This window comes from Salmo salar, chromosome 03 (genome assembly GCF_965601325.2).
Source record: "Salmo salar chromosome 03, fSalSal1, whole genome shotgun sequence".
Lineage (NCBI taxonomy): Eukaryota > Metazoa > Chordata > Actinopteri > Salmoniformes > Salmonidae > Salmo > Salmo salar.
Window position 1 is genome coordinate 57932181 of NC_138293.1, and position 16277 is coordinate 57948457.

Consider the following 16277-nt stretch of genomic DNA (forward strand, 5'->3'; position numbering starts at 1 on the left):
GGCATTACGGCTAGTGTAGCCAACCCAACTCTTGCATGGCACTACCGAGTAGTGATTACCGTCGCCGTAAAGTTAAAATAACTGCCAGTGTTTTCTTTGATGAGGTTTAACGGGGGTTGGCATCCAATAAATGTTGGATTACCGCCACCCACTAGACTGAACTCCCTTATACTTAGCTTAATTATTTTTTCCTTTCTAACTTTTTTTTAAATTTCAAATACCCTACCATCTAACACTACACTCAAATAATAATAATAAATACCATACTCCACTATTTAAATCTATTTAGTCCTACTTCAGGCTGAAAGGATGGGTCACCACCACCTAACACACCCTGTAACTCTTCTGATGTCAAGTCTCGCACACCCAAATACCTCTCTGCAGCTGCCACCACCTCTATTTTCTGTGATTTACATTCCATCCCATAATCTAATCTTACTGAAACATATATCACTTGTTGGTTAATCCTTCTGTACTGACCTACTACTCACACCACTCCTCTCAGGATCCCTCCCCCTTGACCCATCTTCCTCTACTTTCTTCACTGCCTCAGCATATGACAACTTCTGCACTACTCTAACCCTGGAAACCTCAACCTGCTTCTCTCGCATGGGACGTTTCTGATCCCCAGCTCCATGGGCACCCCTACAATTAACACATACCACTACTTTCCCCAATACTACACATTCCTTTGTCTCGTGCGTTTCTGTACACTTCTCACACTTAGGACCTTCCTCCTACACACTGCTGCCACATGCCCATAAGCTTGACACCTGTAACAATGTAATGTAGTCGGCACAAAAGCTCGTACAGGACAACTTATATATCCTAACATCACTTTGTCGGGTAAAGACTCAACATCAAAACTCAAAAGAACAGACAAAGGACTCTTCTGTTTCTCCGCTCGCGCCACCCTGTCTGCGTCGCACCAAACGACGAGCATCACAAACACCGAGAATCTTCCCCTCCAGTTGATCAGCGTTCACATTTACCGCTACCCCAGTAATCACTCCTTTCAATGGTGCACTTTTCTTGAGAGCAGAACAATTCATGTCTCTTGTCCCCATTCGTTTAACACGGAGTGCCTGCTACCTCTGACCAGCAGAAACACATATAATTATCACAAGACCACTTCTGGTTACCTTCACTGATTCCACAGCACCCAATGCTGTTTTCACCCACACTGAAACTACAAATGGATCAGCCAAAAGGCAAGGGTCCACTTTTTCCAAAAACTTCACTCCTACGGTCTTTGTCCTGACCCTCGGTGCAAGCCTCGGGCTCCGAGAACTTCACCACACCTACCACCTCCGATACTTCGCCCTTCAGCTCACTCTGCCTACACTTTCTACCGTTCTTCTTTAACAAACCATCTCCTTTTTCCCAGCTATTTTTAACCAACTCAAGCTCCCCCTCTTCCTTCCTCCCCCTCTCTCTTAGACCTCCTCTGCCTCTCTTTTTCCCTCCGTTCGTCCTCCATATTCCAAGTATATGTCTGCTTATGAAAATACTGCACTTCTCCTGGCGTACATGTTGTTCTTGCCCTCTTAAGGGACGCCATTTAAGCGGCTGTCCCAATCTCCGTACAATCAGCACAAACCCCTCGGGATGTAACGTTCAACAGTGCATCCCACTTGTAAAGCAGCTGCTTCGTCTTGATGTTCTTCTTTATCAGTAGCTACCACAACGCTTTTCCATTTCAAACAAGTGCGTTCCTCTCAACTGCCGGTGTCCTAGCCTTAATGGCAGTGGGCGCGGCATGTAGTAAGTGGGGCGTTGTGGGCGCAGCATGTAGTGGGCGCGGCATGTAGGACGCGGTCTGCAGATAGACCCTACTCGCGTGTTCTGTGGAGACTAAAAAGTTCCAATATTTGCATAATAGTTGTGATTGGAGGATAGCTCTAAGGGTGATCGAATCAGGATCAAATCCTCCATTCTCCTCAAGCTCATTAATGATAGAATGATCATATTTGAAGATGGCAGAAAGGCCACTCTCTTTGGCACATGACATGGAGTGGATTAGCTAAAGAGACTGGTACACAGGCTAAATGAGAGGAGGTGCTGCCACCCAAACATGCTGGGCAAAGAGAAGAGGAAGGAGAGCAGGAGAATGGGTCGCCAGAGTTGCCATTGCAAGGGAAAATATAATCTCTTGATATAGGCTTAACAATGAAAATATTGAGTATCTGATTTGGTTCTGGGTGCCGAGATTAGGGAAAATACTGCCTCAGTTTCTTACTGTATTGAGTTTAAAATTGGCCTTCATGTACTGTGTGTGGTAGAGTTATTTTTAACAGCGATCAGTTACCTTAAGGTAACTGTATTTGCAATAAAATGTATTTATGATCTATTGTTAGGCTTTATATGAAATATTGATAAAAAAGTTCATGACATACTCAGGCGTATGCCTATTGGCAATGCAGAGAGAGGCCTACTTAGTCATCAATGTGACCCTGTGTTAATCGCTCTTTTGCGTGACATTTTAGAAATGTTTATAAGCAAGTTTCACGGCACGCTCAGTTTGCTAAGGAAGAGTTTGCCAAGCAAGAAGAGTGATCATTTAGTTTAGATTTCAGAGATTTGAAGCCAGAGAGAATATTAGCAATGAATTGTGTGCAGAGTGTTGACTCCAGAATTCGGGCAGAATAATTCAGTATTTCAGAATAGAAATGAGTAATTGATTGTAATAGGGTTGTACAGTTGTTTTTTTTGAAAGACGTGCGTGTCAATTCGGACATTAGTGACAGTGACTGTTTACCTTCCGCCCGCCACCTCCAGCCACATGACCAACGTTGTCCATGGACCCAATCTTAGACTGAACCTTGAAGTCCATCTTCTCAGATTTGATCTCCACATTGCCTCCACCTAATGAAAACAAGCGGCATTCTTTAGCACTGCAAAGGTTATTCAACACATTTTCCTACTTCACATTCGTCAGGGAGCATAAAACTATTTGTTGATATGGCTGAGTATAGACCACCAATAGCCTCAGGGTATCTCTTGTTGCATGTTGTTTCATTTCAGTCACCGTAAGGTTTTATTCTGTACGTAAGTTACCTGGTTTGTGGTGAATGTTGGCCTTCGATCCACACTTTGACTGTACGTTGCTGAGGTCAATCTTTTTGTGAGTAATTTGAACCTGGATATGGCAAATGGGGAGAAACAACAAAGGAGATCACCAGACCATAGATAGAATCAGACCAGAGGAGTGGTCATTATTGGGCAATGCTAGGAGGCAGAATACAGAGAGACAATCTAGAATGAGTCAGCATCAGTCACATGCAAGGACACCACCATGAATGGCTTCCTGAATAGACTCGCTTCTAGCATTGTCCTAAATAGATATTGGATGTAAAAAGGGAAAGAGGGGTTATTCTATTGCACCCACACATGAGAATTTCCTTAAAAATGAAAAGATAGCTCGAATATTTCAGGGAATTCAGTCATCGTTATCAAAAATCAGGTCATAATGATGAAATTTGAATCTAAATGAAACAACTAGGTCTCAAATTTGGATGCAAAGGCCCTCTTGGGTACGATGCAAAGATGTTTCATTACATCTCTAGAAACTATGACGATACAATGCTGTTTTCTAACCCAGTTTAACCCGCGCCATGTATGTAAGGATACATATTTGATTAGATGATTGGATTACCAGCCTTTCACCTTTTCGTTTCAATTTTTACAGGAATATTCCCTACTACACATTCCCCCACATCTGTTTTCCTGAGAAGCGAGACAAGATACCCGATGATCAGGAGGATGAAAGTAATCACAAAATGACTGACATTCATGAAAACAACACTTTTATAATCTATATATCTGATCAAATGTTTATAGAAGTAAATTGCTAAATAATAAAAAAAATATATATAAACTCAGCAAAAAAAGAAACGTCCCTTTTTAAAAAGGACCCTGTCTTTCAAAGATAATTCGTAAAAATCCGTAAAAATCCAAATAACTTCACAGATCTTCATTGTAAAGGGTTTAAACACTGTTTCCCATGCTTGTTCAATAAACCATACACAATTCATGAACATGCACCTGTGGAACGGTCGTTAAAACACTAACAGCTTACAGACGGTAGGCAATTAAGGTCACAGTTATGAAAACTAAGGACACTAAAGAGGCCTTTCTACTAACTCTGAAAAACACCAAAAGAAAGATGCACAGGATCCCTGCTCATCTGTGTGAATGTGCCTTAGGCATGCTGCAAGGAGGTATGAGGACAGCGCTACAGTGAGACAGGATGGACAGCTGATCGTCCTCGCAGTGGCAGACCACGTGTAACACCTGCATAGGATTGGTACATCCGAACATCACACCTGCGGGACAGGTACAGGATGGCAACAACAACTGCCCGAGTTACACCAGGAACGCAGAATCCCTCCATCAGTGTTCAGACTGTCCGCAATAGACAGAGAGGCTGGACTGAGGGCTTGTGGGCCTGTTGTAAGGCAGGTCCTCACCAGACATCCCCGGCAACAACGTCACCTATGGGCACAAACCCACCGTCGCTGCACCAGACAGGACTGGGAAAAAGTGCTCTTCACTGACGAGTCGCAGTTTTGTCTCACCAGGGGTGATGGTCGGATTCACGTTTATCATCGAAGGAATGAGCGTTACACCGAGGCCTGTACTCTGGAGCAGGATCGATTTGGAGGTGGAGGGTCCGTCATGGTCTGTGGCGGTGTGTCACAGCATCATCGGACTGAGCTTGTTGCCATTGCAGGAAATCTCAATGCTATGCGTTACAGGGAAGACATCCTCCTCCCTCATGTGGTACCCTTCCTGCAGGCTCATCCTGACATGACCCTCCAGCATGACAATGCCACCAGCCATACTGCTCGTTCTGTGCATGATTTCCTGCAAGACAGGAATGTCAGTGTTCTGCCATGGTCAGCGAAGAGCCCAGATCTCAATCCCATTGAGCACGTCTGGGACCTGTTGGATCGGAGGGTGAGGGCTAGGGCCATTCCCCCCAGAACTGTCCGGGAACTTGCAGGTGCCTTGGTGGGAGAGTGTTGTAACATCTCACAGGAAGATCTGGCAAATCTGGTGCAGTCCATGAATAGGAGATGTACTGCAGTACTTAATGCAGCTGGTGGCCACACCAGATACTGACTTACTTTTGATTTTGACCCCCCCCCCCCCCTTTTGTTCCGGGACACATTATTCAATTTCTGTTAGTAACATGGAACTTGTTCAGTTTATATGTCTCAGTTGTTGAATCTTGTTCATACAAATATTTACACGTTAAGTTTGCTGAAAATAAACGCAGTTGACAGTGAGAGGACGTTTATTTTTTTGCTGAGTTTATGAATATGAAATTCAAATGACCAGAGCTCTCATAAAATCACTCCATCCATGATTTAAAACAAGTCTACACGACAATCTAGACAAAATCAGACTCCCAAAGCAACCTAAGCGAAATAGGTTAACTCTTGAATAAAATGAAAAAAATAAGCCTATATTTTTAAATGAATATTGCTGAGGAAAAAAATTCAACCATATACCCACTTGTGTACATACACACAAACATATACACATCCAAACATGCAGCTATTTGCTGGTATGCAGTTTGAACATGTATTTACGCAGTACAGACACATGGTGGTGTCAGTGCTGCATAGAGATACAGTCTTTCATCACATTATTCTCTACACACAGAACAGAAGCCCAGCCCCGTTTCTCCAAGCAGCTAAACACGACTACAGCAAGACTACAACGCTGCAGCCACATCCAACTCAGTGCAGCCCAATCACTATCCATTTACCGGTACCACTATAAATAAACTGGCCTCATCATTTCTGTTGTAAGAGTTGAATCTTACATCTCTACTTAGACAGCACCAGCAATGCATTAGAGGTCACTAGTTATGGCCTATATAAACAAATACTTCCTAGCTATACAGTGGTTTCCCTAATGCCATGCTGTCTTGATTTGTAGACTTAACAGTACAGACAGTATTGATTTAGAGGTTGATGGGTGGTGGCAGAGGGGACAATGAGTTGGAGGTTAATATCACAATTGACAGGATTCAGGTTGAGCCCAGCATGCAAAACTGGTTAACATCATAGGTTGTATTCTGAGTATAATAAATGTTTGTCGATGTCTTGTTTAGCTAAAAGATGCCTTTAACTGATCATCGGACCAGAATATGACCATCTTTCCCAGACATCTTGATATTGGTCATCAACGAGATGATGACTTGAACTGGTTGTAAAATCGGACAATTTCAGAACCAGAAAAATGACGTCATTGTGGATTTACCGCCCCAAAAGTTTGCCCGCTGGGACTGCATGCTCACGGTCATACACCAACCAGGAGAACCATGCCACCATTATAAGTCAATGACGTTCTACTTTGTCTCATCACTACTGCATTCACGTCATCCATGTCCATGCAAGGTAACAACCAGCACTGATGTCGAGGTGTTCAGCTCAAGACACTGAACCGTGTATTGGACTTGGAGAGTTTGAGACTACAAGCCTTTGGGGTGCATCATACAGGCTATTGGAGACACATTTGAGGAGACAGATCTAGGGCAGACAGACCAAAAAACACAAACTTGGCAACAGCATCTCCAGGCAAGGATGCCCTGCCCCCTGTTAATGCCTTACCCATGCATCCGTTTTCAGGGACTCAAAGGGGCCAAGGTGCTACGCAACGCCCTAACCTTAAACCAGTGTCCCGTTGCAGTTTAATGAAATCAACGTTTTTAAAGACATTGATTAGGCCTTTATCTTGGCTTTCTGGGTGGTTTTTGTGTTGCCCTTTGCAGAAACTTGAAGCAAGTAAGATTTAGTCTCAGATGCTACTCTAGTCTGCTACTCTTTTCTATTGGTCTAATTGGGCTTATTGTATCCCCGCTGTGCCAGGGCCCACTGTGTACATACACTACACAACATCAACTCACATCATTTATCTAACAGATCATTCTCTTTTTAGGGAATGCCAAAGCACACAGTAGTCCCTAGAGATAAACCTGGTAGATAAACCTGGTGAAAATACCCATCAGCCCATAGAAATCAAATAGATTAATTAATTATACTTCGCTGGATCTTTCCTCATACTTCGTCAAATCGTTTTGTGGAGAGCTCTATTGAGCGCACATTTAATCATAGTAAATCCCTCATCGTTTTGGGTCATCTCATTTCAGGTCTGTATACTAAGGCTGTACTGTATCAATCCAAAGCCAGATTTAATGACGCCTGACGTGCACATTCCATTACTGTAAGGCATTTAGTCAGCTCAATGAGAAGACATTGGTTGACAGACCTGTGCTGCTGACAGTCAGTACGCTACGCTGTACCATCCACTCTGGTCTGATTGGTCTGTAATCGTGACTCATTGAGAGAAACAATGGCTTTATTGGTGAGGGGGACTGGGTTGCTTGTGATGCGATAAGGTCAGCAATTCTCATATTCTAGAAGAGTCTAGGTTTTAAACCGATGTTGTAAACTTAGTGTATTGTGTTGGAATTGATTTGTATAGGGTAGAAATACAGATCAAATCCCAATGCTTGCATTTAAGCTAGGCCAGTGTGGAATGAATCTGGAAAGGGCAACTGTATGAGGAATCTGCTTTGAAAGTTGTGTCTTTGAAAACTATGAAAACTTTAAGCTTTAAGGGGACAAATGGCAGTGACCAGAACTTAATGCAGTATCTCAAAGATATTTGGCTTGATCCCAGCTTGAACCTCCACATGAACAGGTCTTATTGTTTTACATTTAATTTGAAAAAAAAAAAAATGATTTAGCCTACATGTGATTTTGAATGTTTTCGCATTTGGAAAAATAAAAGGACATTTCATAACGTGCTGCTAAAAGGACATTTCATAACGTGCTGCTAAAAGGACATTTCATAACGTGCTGCTAAAAGGACATTTCATAACGTGCTGCTAAAAGGACATTTCATAACGTGCTGCTAAAAGGACATTTCATAACGTGCTGCTAAAAGGACATTTCATAACGTGCTGCAACTGTAAGATGTTAAGACTTCAGAGAAGTATTCCTACTCGAAACCATTATTTAGAGTGGGGTCTCATTTGTTACGTTGAATACTTCCAAGACTATAATTACCTCAGCACCTTCATCTTATTTGTAACGTTTTTCCATTCACTTTATTGATTTATTTAATGTTCCTCTATTGAATCAAGCGATAGCCTAACTGATTTAAAAGGAATTGAGTTGAAATAGTTGACAAACTCACAAAGCTTGTGCTACCATAATGAGAGAATATCAGAGAGTAAATTTAACAGAAATGAAAAAAAGCCTGTAAACTCAAACTTAAGTAACTATAAGCTAGTGAAGTCCTCATTTTATTTAAGTCTAGGAGGAGTAGAGTGGAGAAGGAATAGCCTTTATGTTCTGGCCAAGGCCATGAGCTGGTCCTAACTGCAGGAAGACTCAAGACCAAACCATGAGTTCATCCTCAAGTTACTCACATTACCACCTCCGGGGACATGCTTGAGATTGTCTTTGGAGCCACACCTAGACTGAACACTAGACAAGTCGATCTTCTTATGTAAAATTTGCACCTGGAAGAGGTAGAGGAGAGGCGAAAATATCCTCTTTCTGGCAGGTTGCTGCAGCAGCTGCAAGGCTGCGATGTGGATCTTGCTGCTATCTACTATTTAGCAGTTTACTTAGACCAGATTATTTGCAAGATAGCCTCAAAGTTCAGGGTTGGTGTCTGCACTGCAGATACCAATTCAATAGCTAGATTTATCACCCTCAGAAGTTACAGGCATGAGGCAATGACCTTATTTTACAGGTCAGGGATATCTGACATGCACTGACCTCAAAAACAGTTACAGATCAATGATCAAGTGACCAGTCTTTATGGAAGTGTGTGGGTTGGGTACTGTAGGAGTTAGAAAATGGGTAATGTCCCTGTCTGCAGTCTCTTGACCGCCATGCTGTCTGTGTTACTCACATTGCCACCTCCTGGGGTATACTTGAGATTGGCTTTGGAGCCACACTTTGACTGAACGTTACTTAAATCCATCTTCTTTTCAACTATTTGCACCTGAAAGAGTCAGGAGGGAGAAAGCGTTCTTACAACTTCCAAGGAACTAATAACAGAACAAACCATTTTTTATTGTTCTGGACATATTCAACAAATACTATAAAGCCATTTGTGATCACAACTCAAACATAAGCCTTGAAATCGCAATGACTGGAGTAGTACGTGGATTCCGGCCTGTGATAAACAACTCAAGCTTGGAAGAAAGATACCTAAGAAAAAACAGCACTACTGTTGTACATTTCAGGCCACTTTCAGAAGTTCCTGGGTTTTTCAGAAATCCCAGTTGGAGGACTTCCTGTTGGCAGATTCCCTCACCTTCTCTTCCTCTTACCATGGGTTCACGAAAAACCTGCAAACTTTGGGAAGGTTTCTGGAATTCTTCAACCCTACATATCATAAAAACGAAAGAAAACGGTTTCAAGCCCTTACCCGTCCTCCACCAGGCGAGTGCTTGATGTTCTCCGTGGAGCCAATCTTTGACCGGACGTTCTTTAGGTCGGGCATGGGGGCGGCCAGGGGCACCGGACTGCGCCCCCTCATGGACCCAGGGGATTTAGGAGGGGTCCGCACCACCGCCACCTTCTTCACCTCCCGGCTGGCGGGGGACTTGGGTGTGCTGGGGCTGCTGTAGCCACTACGGTCTTGGGGCGTCTTGGGGGAATCCACTACAAGGTTAGGAGAAACATAATCTAGGATTAGGTTATTCCAATCTATGTTGTGCTCCCGAGAAGAAGTTTTCTGGAACAAGACCTGCAAAAGTTCAATTATTTGAACTAGGTGCTGGTGATGTTTTGCTCAGCCTGTAGTTAAAGTCAAAATGCCCAGACACTTCTAGGTACATTTTTCTCTCCATCACGCCATTCCAAAGAGAGCACAGCAAAGGGTGGTGACACCATCTAACATGCTGGGGACGTAAATGTAGTTATCAAGCTGCCACGTGTTAGAGATGGCAAATGTAGGTATCAAGCTGTTGTTAGAGTTGAACCTTTTTCAAATGGGGATACGGAGTCTGACCATATCCTTATCATGCTCTCTCATCTCTGCTCACACTCCATTTGTTAACCTCTCTCGAATTGGGGAACTCTCAATGGATTAATGGTGATTGCATTTCATGTGTTCACGTTGTAGGTACTGCTGTACGAGTGTAAAGGAACACATTGAGAGTTGAGCATCTGTTGAACATGTCCTGAGTACTGACTGACCTCCAGCAGTGGTCTTGGTCTGCATCCTGGTCCCAGCACCCTGGAGTTTGGCACCTGGTGTCCTGGTGCTGGCTGTCTTCCCATCTCCAGTCTGGAAACCAAACAGTACGGTTACTTCTAGAATGGAAAAACTAGAAACTACACAACAAGCGATGAACCTGTGTTGAAACAAAAGACTCAAAAGACTAATTTGGGAAAGAACTGACTGACTATTTTGGGTTTAGGAGAGGCACTGCATAAGATCATTCAACACCATGGAACTTTGAAGTATTCAAGTCATAATGCCATTGAGCATTATGAGCCAATGGATAGGCTGGCCTGAGCCTGGGATCGTGGTCAAACTTGAGGCCTGTCCATGTGTGTTACTTACCCTTGGCCTGGGTTCTCTGGCTCTTGCACTGCCTGGACTGGGTTTAAATATTGAGCTGGGCCTGCTAGTGTTGCAGGCTGGGGCAGAGGAAGAGGACCAAGGCTTTTTGTTGGGGGTGGTTTGGACCGAGGAGGGTCGTTTGGGGGTGGATGCTTTGACAGGTGTGGTGGCGTTGGGTGTCTTGTGACCAAAGGTGGTAAAAAAGTGTTATGAAACACAAAGGAAAAGACAAAAGTGAAAGCAAACAACATTTAAAGAAATGCATTACGATGGTGGAACTTAACAAAAAGCTATAAGCGATAGACTTAAACAATTAAAACCAATTTAAGCAATTTAAAAAAATGTAAACAGTAAAAATCTTAAATTCAATAAAATGTCAAAAACGGTGTGTGATTGGTGAATGGCTTTACATGCAGATGTGCTGTACTGCAATTGCAGAGCAAAACCGTTCGTTTGTTAGGGCATTCAGTTGAAGGCAGAGAGAGGGTTGATGCAAAAGTTTCTGTCAAATTTGAGCCAACACGTTTGGAACCTCCTTTGCAGCTGTAAAGTGAAGCACTGAGATACAGCAGGCATCAATATATCTCAAGTTCACTCCAGAGGTCAGACCTCTGGTCCACACATCAATGATCACCTACCTTTTTCTCAGCTGCTTCTTTCCCAGCCCCTGCACCGGCCTTGGCTGCAAGAGAGGGTCAAAGAAAGGGACTGAGAGTCAGTACTAATATCATAGCCCTGTCTCATCAGCAACTTTGAGACCTCGCTGTACTAGGCTAGGCTAACTCTCCAATGCTAAACTGCCTATTCATCCCAGGCATGAAAATGCTAACGGACAATGCGTGTCATCTACTCTAGTTGCTGGATCCGGATGCTTTAAAGTTGCTTTTGGATTTCACAGTAAATTGTCAGCACATTGAAATGCATTGCCAGAAAGTACATTTGTCATAAACTTTTATTGAACTTTAAATTTGAAACTTGGCCCAGATTCGAAATGATCTGCGTATTGACATTAGACCGCACGGGGAGGTTTCAGCACGTTGTGTCGTCTTTATTAAAAACTAGAGTTTCAAAAATGACTTCAAGCCTCTTGGCCTGATTTCGATCCCCCCCGAATCAGTCCACTCAGAGATCATAATACACTGTCTGGGACTAGGCTAATCATTTGAGGCGGGAACTAAATTCGTTTTAGGGCCAATGAATGTGGTACAGACAACTGCTTAGAAACCGTCCTTTTTATTTGACGTCAGGCCTGCATGTTATTGGATAAGCAGGAAATTGAGTCTCCGTGGTGACTGTGATGCTTTCAAATGGTTAGTTAGGAGATATCAACATTATTGCCTGCCTATCAATGAACGACCCCATTAGGTCCAACTAGGACCCTGAGTGAGTGACATGGCTGTATTGATAAGAGTGGGTGGTTGCCATTAAACTGATTTCATTATTTACACTCCAGTAATCATTTAGAAAAGCTTTTACAGAAAATGTACCTTTTGAAATGGAAATCATTTCGTTATCATGTCATGTGCAAGTGCTTATCAGCCATCATCTGATCATTACCGATAATTGGCCATTGAGGCAACCTTAAGATGATTAGCATAAAGACAACCAGTGATCCATCTCATGATAAGTAGTGTGTAACAAATACACTCTGAGACCACCTACACTACAGGGGAAGATAGTATGCATGGATGCTTACATTAAACCTGACAAACAGTGCTGACTTACACTTTTCTCCTCATATGATAGATAGGAAACAGTAGCCAGAGTGTGGTGTGTGTGTGTGTGCATACATGTGTGAACCATACGTGTGTGTGTGTGTGTGTGTGTGTGTGTGTGTGTGTGTGTGTGTGTGTGTGTGTGTGTGTGTGTGTGTGTGTGTGTGTGTGTGTGTGTGGTGTGTGTGTGTGTGTGTGTGTGTGTGTGTGTGTGTTTCAGAAGACGGGAGGTGGAAGGAAAGGTGACCCATAAATACACAGTCACGATGATGTGATGTTGCACACCCAACAAACATGCAAGTGGCATGCAAAAGGGGCTGACCAGTGGGGAAACATTGCCAGCGAAAATAACTTGGGCACAGGAAGGCTAGTGACATAAACAGGGGCTGGAAACACAGACAGAACACAGAGAAAAGAAAAAGCTCGAAAGAGAGCGAATTGAACACAGAAGAGACGAGAAAGAAACCGGCGGTGGCGGCTACAAGCAGTCCGTTTCATCAACCGAACACGTTCACATTTTGTGCGTGTTTTTCAGAAAGGGTGCTGCTTTATTGTGTTGCTCTAGTGAGAAGAAGAAAATATCTGTGAGAGAAAAGAAAGGAGGAGGAGGTGGAGAGGTGGGATTGATAAACTAGAACGGAAAACAGACCTTTCAGCTGGGCACCCGGAGCGTTTGCTTTTCCGCCCGGTGGGGCGGCATCTTTTGGGGGTGCTTTCTGAGTTTTAGCAGCGGTGGCCTTGGGGGGAGGGGCAACAGCAGTAGCGGTCACTTTCTTATCTTTCCTGACCGGGCCTTTGGCTGCTGTAGGAGCACCTCCTTTGGCATCACCTTTGAGGCCACTAGCAGGCTTGCCAGCCTTGGGCTTCGTTTCTGAAGGTTTGGCTTCTGCAGGTTTGGCTTTGGTCACCGACTGAGCTGCCGTCACCGCTGCGATGACGTCCTCGTCTGCCGACTCCAGGTATTGGCCTTGAGTGTCATTTGAGGTCTTCGCAGGCTCATCATCCTTCTGGACGGGCTCAACCTCCATCTGGGGCACAGCAATCATGGGCAGGGGACTAGCTACCTTCTCCTGCACCTCTTCTTCCTCCTGCACCACCTCCTCAGTCTCCTGCTCCACCGCGTCGCGGGCGTCTGGCTGGTGCTCGATAAGAGGAGACTGGTCCTGGGTCCGGTCGGCTGCGGTGCTAGGGGAGAAGGGAGATCCAGGGTCGGCCCTATTGGAGTCAGGGCTCTTGCTCTCTGGGGGGGTCTTGTCTGTCCCGTTCTGCCACCCTGCAGGGATGCCCTGACCCGGGTGGTGTCCCTCAGGCTCCGTGTAGTCAAAGGATAGGACGCGCTGCTTGGCTTCCTCCGGGGTCATGGCAACGGGAATGACAGGGGCGCGACCTTCATCTTTCTGCTGCTCTTCCTCTTCTGAGCTGATCTCACGCCGTGGCCTCCTGCGGATCGTTGACACCTCTGTTCTCTCCTCCTCTTCCTCGTCGCTATCCTCCTCTTTTTCTTCATCCACCTGCTCTTTCATCCCCTCCTTTTCCATGAAGAGAGGGCTCTGAGGCTTCCCAGGACTGATCCTGTCTTCATAGGCTGAGGTAGGAGACTCCTTGCTCTCACATACGTCCTTCTCATCCTCGTCCTCAGACCCAGAGCCGCTCAGGCTGTGGCCCACAGAGACATCAGAGACCTTGTCAGATGAGCTCCTCTTCACCTCAGACCCCAGCGAGTCTGGGGAGAAGAGCCTTGGAGTGTCCCTCTCGATTGGGGCTTCAGGGGCTGAAGGAGACGCCCGGGGGCTTACCGACCCAGCCCGCTCCCCGTCTTCGCTCCCGCCATCGGCAAAGCCGGACCTGCTACTGCGGCCGCTCTCTGTGGCAGGACTGACGCCTCCTGGCGTGGGGCTGAGCGACGCAGTGAGCTCCTCTGGTGTGGTGGGAACCGGGAAGCAGAACGATAAGGGACAGAGGGATAGATCCACAGCAGGACTGTGGTGTTAGAGAATACCTCCTCCTCAGAGACACACATTCAACACCCAACAAAAGGAACAGAAATAAAGGGAAAGAAAGAATCGAAAGGAAAGGAAAGAAAACAACCACTGAAGGAGCAGGAACACAAAACAAAGGAACCTTTTTTTGCTGGCATCAACAGGAACAACAATGAAACATCAAATATATCAACTGTAATTATCTGGATCGTTTTGGTACCTAAATCTTGAGCGCTGTAGGTGTTTTCATAAGAAGCTCCGTTTGCAAATCACATTCAATGCAGTTGCAAACATTTTGCTTCCATGTTTCTAGCAGAAAAGATGGGTAGACTACACAATGAGAGCTATGAACCATGTATGTAGCTATGGGTTCATAAAAAGCACCTAACAGCTCAGACCCTAAGCTCTCGACTTCTGCCTGAAAGAAATAAAACCAAAATGCACAACAGAAGTCAAAGCAAAGCCATATCAATACAAAAAAAAAAAAAGAAAAAAGTATCTCATTCAACACAGTACTCACAATGACCCAACAGCTCTGAATTTCTCTCGCTCTTGGATTGTTGTGATAAATGAAATCGCAATGGCGATGAATCAATGCTAGTCTGGCTGCCGGGTTGTTTCATTTGCAAATGCAGGTTTGCGGTGGGGCGGGTTTTCTGGCTGCTAACCTCACGTACAATACATCATGGTTTCTTCCTTTACAAAAAGGGGGAAACTGCAGTTGCTACACATTTTTCTGGACTTATAAATGATATCTACCCATTGATTCTTGAAGAACAGAACTTTTGCCTCGATCTTAGTTCAACCGTCATGTCCCGTCAGAACCCCCCCCCCCCCAAAAAAGCTTGTTTTACTCCAATGTTTGTAACGTTAAACTAATTAAAATGGTTAAAACTATAGCTATGGAGTGGTATCACTCAGCGCAAGAACCATTCTGAAATCCTTAAATGATCAACCTTGCGCTTGAAATCAAACTCCGTTACCCACTTAAGATGAATACGTTTCGAGGGATCAATATAAAATTGGGAATCTATATGGTGAAACATTCCAATAACACAGTGTCCTCTGTTCTATAATGCAAACGCTGTGGTACTACTACAATGGTGATTGAGATGAGTTGTGGTTCAAATCAATACTGGAGATTGTCCTTTACTCTCAATGCTAAACCCGATCTTGGTTTCAATTGGTATACGAGCTATTGGGGTGAATATCTGAAGAAAAAAAAAAGACGTCGATGATGATTTGATACGGATATGTATGGGTGGTAGTCGGTCTCGGAAACTCCACTTCCTCATGGCTACATGTAGTCTGAGGAAGAGAGATGTCAGATGGGCATTGCGGTCATACCTTGACCTGTAGCGGTCATCCCTCCGGTAGCTGCGTGGTCCAGGGTTCGATGAGAGAGGAAGAGGATGGGGAAGAAGACAAAAGGAGAAAAAAAGGGGGGGTCTTCATTAGACTTTCTACAGGCACCGGTAAGCTGATCTCCAACATACAGCGAGAACTCACACATGTATGATCAAACTTAACCACACACACACACACACACACACACACACACAAGCCACCTGCTGAAATAAGTCCTCTAGTCTAAAGCTCGCTAAAACCACTCTCGGTCTTGCACAAGTGTAGTTTCAGGGACAGTCATGGCTGCCCTACACCGTCTATCTGTTGATCTACCGTGTCTTCAGAAAGTATTCACACCCCTTGACTTATTTCCCATTTTGTTGTGTTACAGCCTGAATTTAAAATGGATTCCTTTGAGATTGTTTTGTCACTAGCCTACCCACGACACCCCGTAATCGCAAAGTGGAATTCTGTTTTTCGAAATGTTTACAAATTCAATCAAAAATAAAGCTGAATGGTCTCGAGTCAATAAGTATTTAACCACTTTTTAAATGGCAAGCCTAAATACGTTCAGGAGTAAAAATTTGCTTAAACAAGTCGCATAAGTTGCATGGACTCACTCTTTGCGCAA

The 16277-nt window shown here is 44.3% G+C and overlaps 1 protein-coding gene across 8 annotated transcripts in view; it reads right to left on the reverse strand.

Annotated features, from left to right (window-relative positions):
- LOC106600872 (uncharacterized) overlaps positions 1 to 16277 on the reverse strand; it is a 40556-nt gene that overhangs the window by 4676 nt on the left and 19603 nt on the right. For 5 of the 8 annotated variants that reach the window (XM_014192612.3, XM_014192613.3, XM_014192609.3 and 2 more), the window contains 9 exons: positions 15647 to 15676; positions 12970 to 14238; positions 11244 to 11287; positions 10606 to 10785; positions 10236 to 10326; positions 9463 to 9698; positions 8941 to 9033; positions 3058 to 3139; positions 2759 to 2865 (listed from right to left, as the gene is read on the reverse strand). In XM_014192612.3, coding sequence (XP_014048087.1) covers positions 2759 to 2865; positions 3058 to 3139; positions 8941 to 9033; positions 9463 to 9698; positions 10236 to 10326; positions 10606 to 10785; positions 11244 to 11287; positions 12970 to 14238; positions 15647 to 15676 — 2132 coding nt within the window. The remainder of the gene's footprint in view (positions 1 to 2758; positions 2866 to 3057; positions 3140 to 8940; positions 9034 to 9462; positions 9699 to 10235; positions 10327 to 10605; positions 10786 to 11243; positions 11288 to 12969; positions 14239 to 15646; positions 15677 to 16277) is intronic. The other 3 variants (XM_045714971.2, XM_014192614.3, XM_014192616.3) reach the window with 2 other exon arrangements.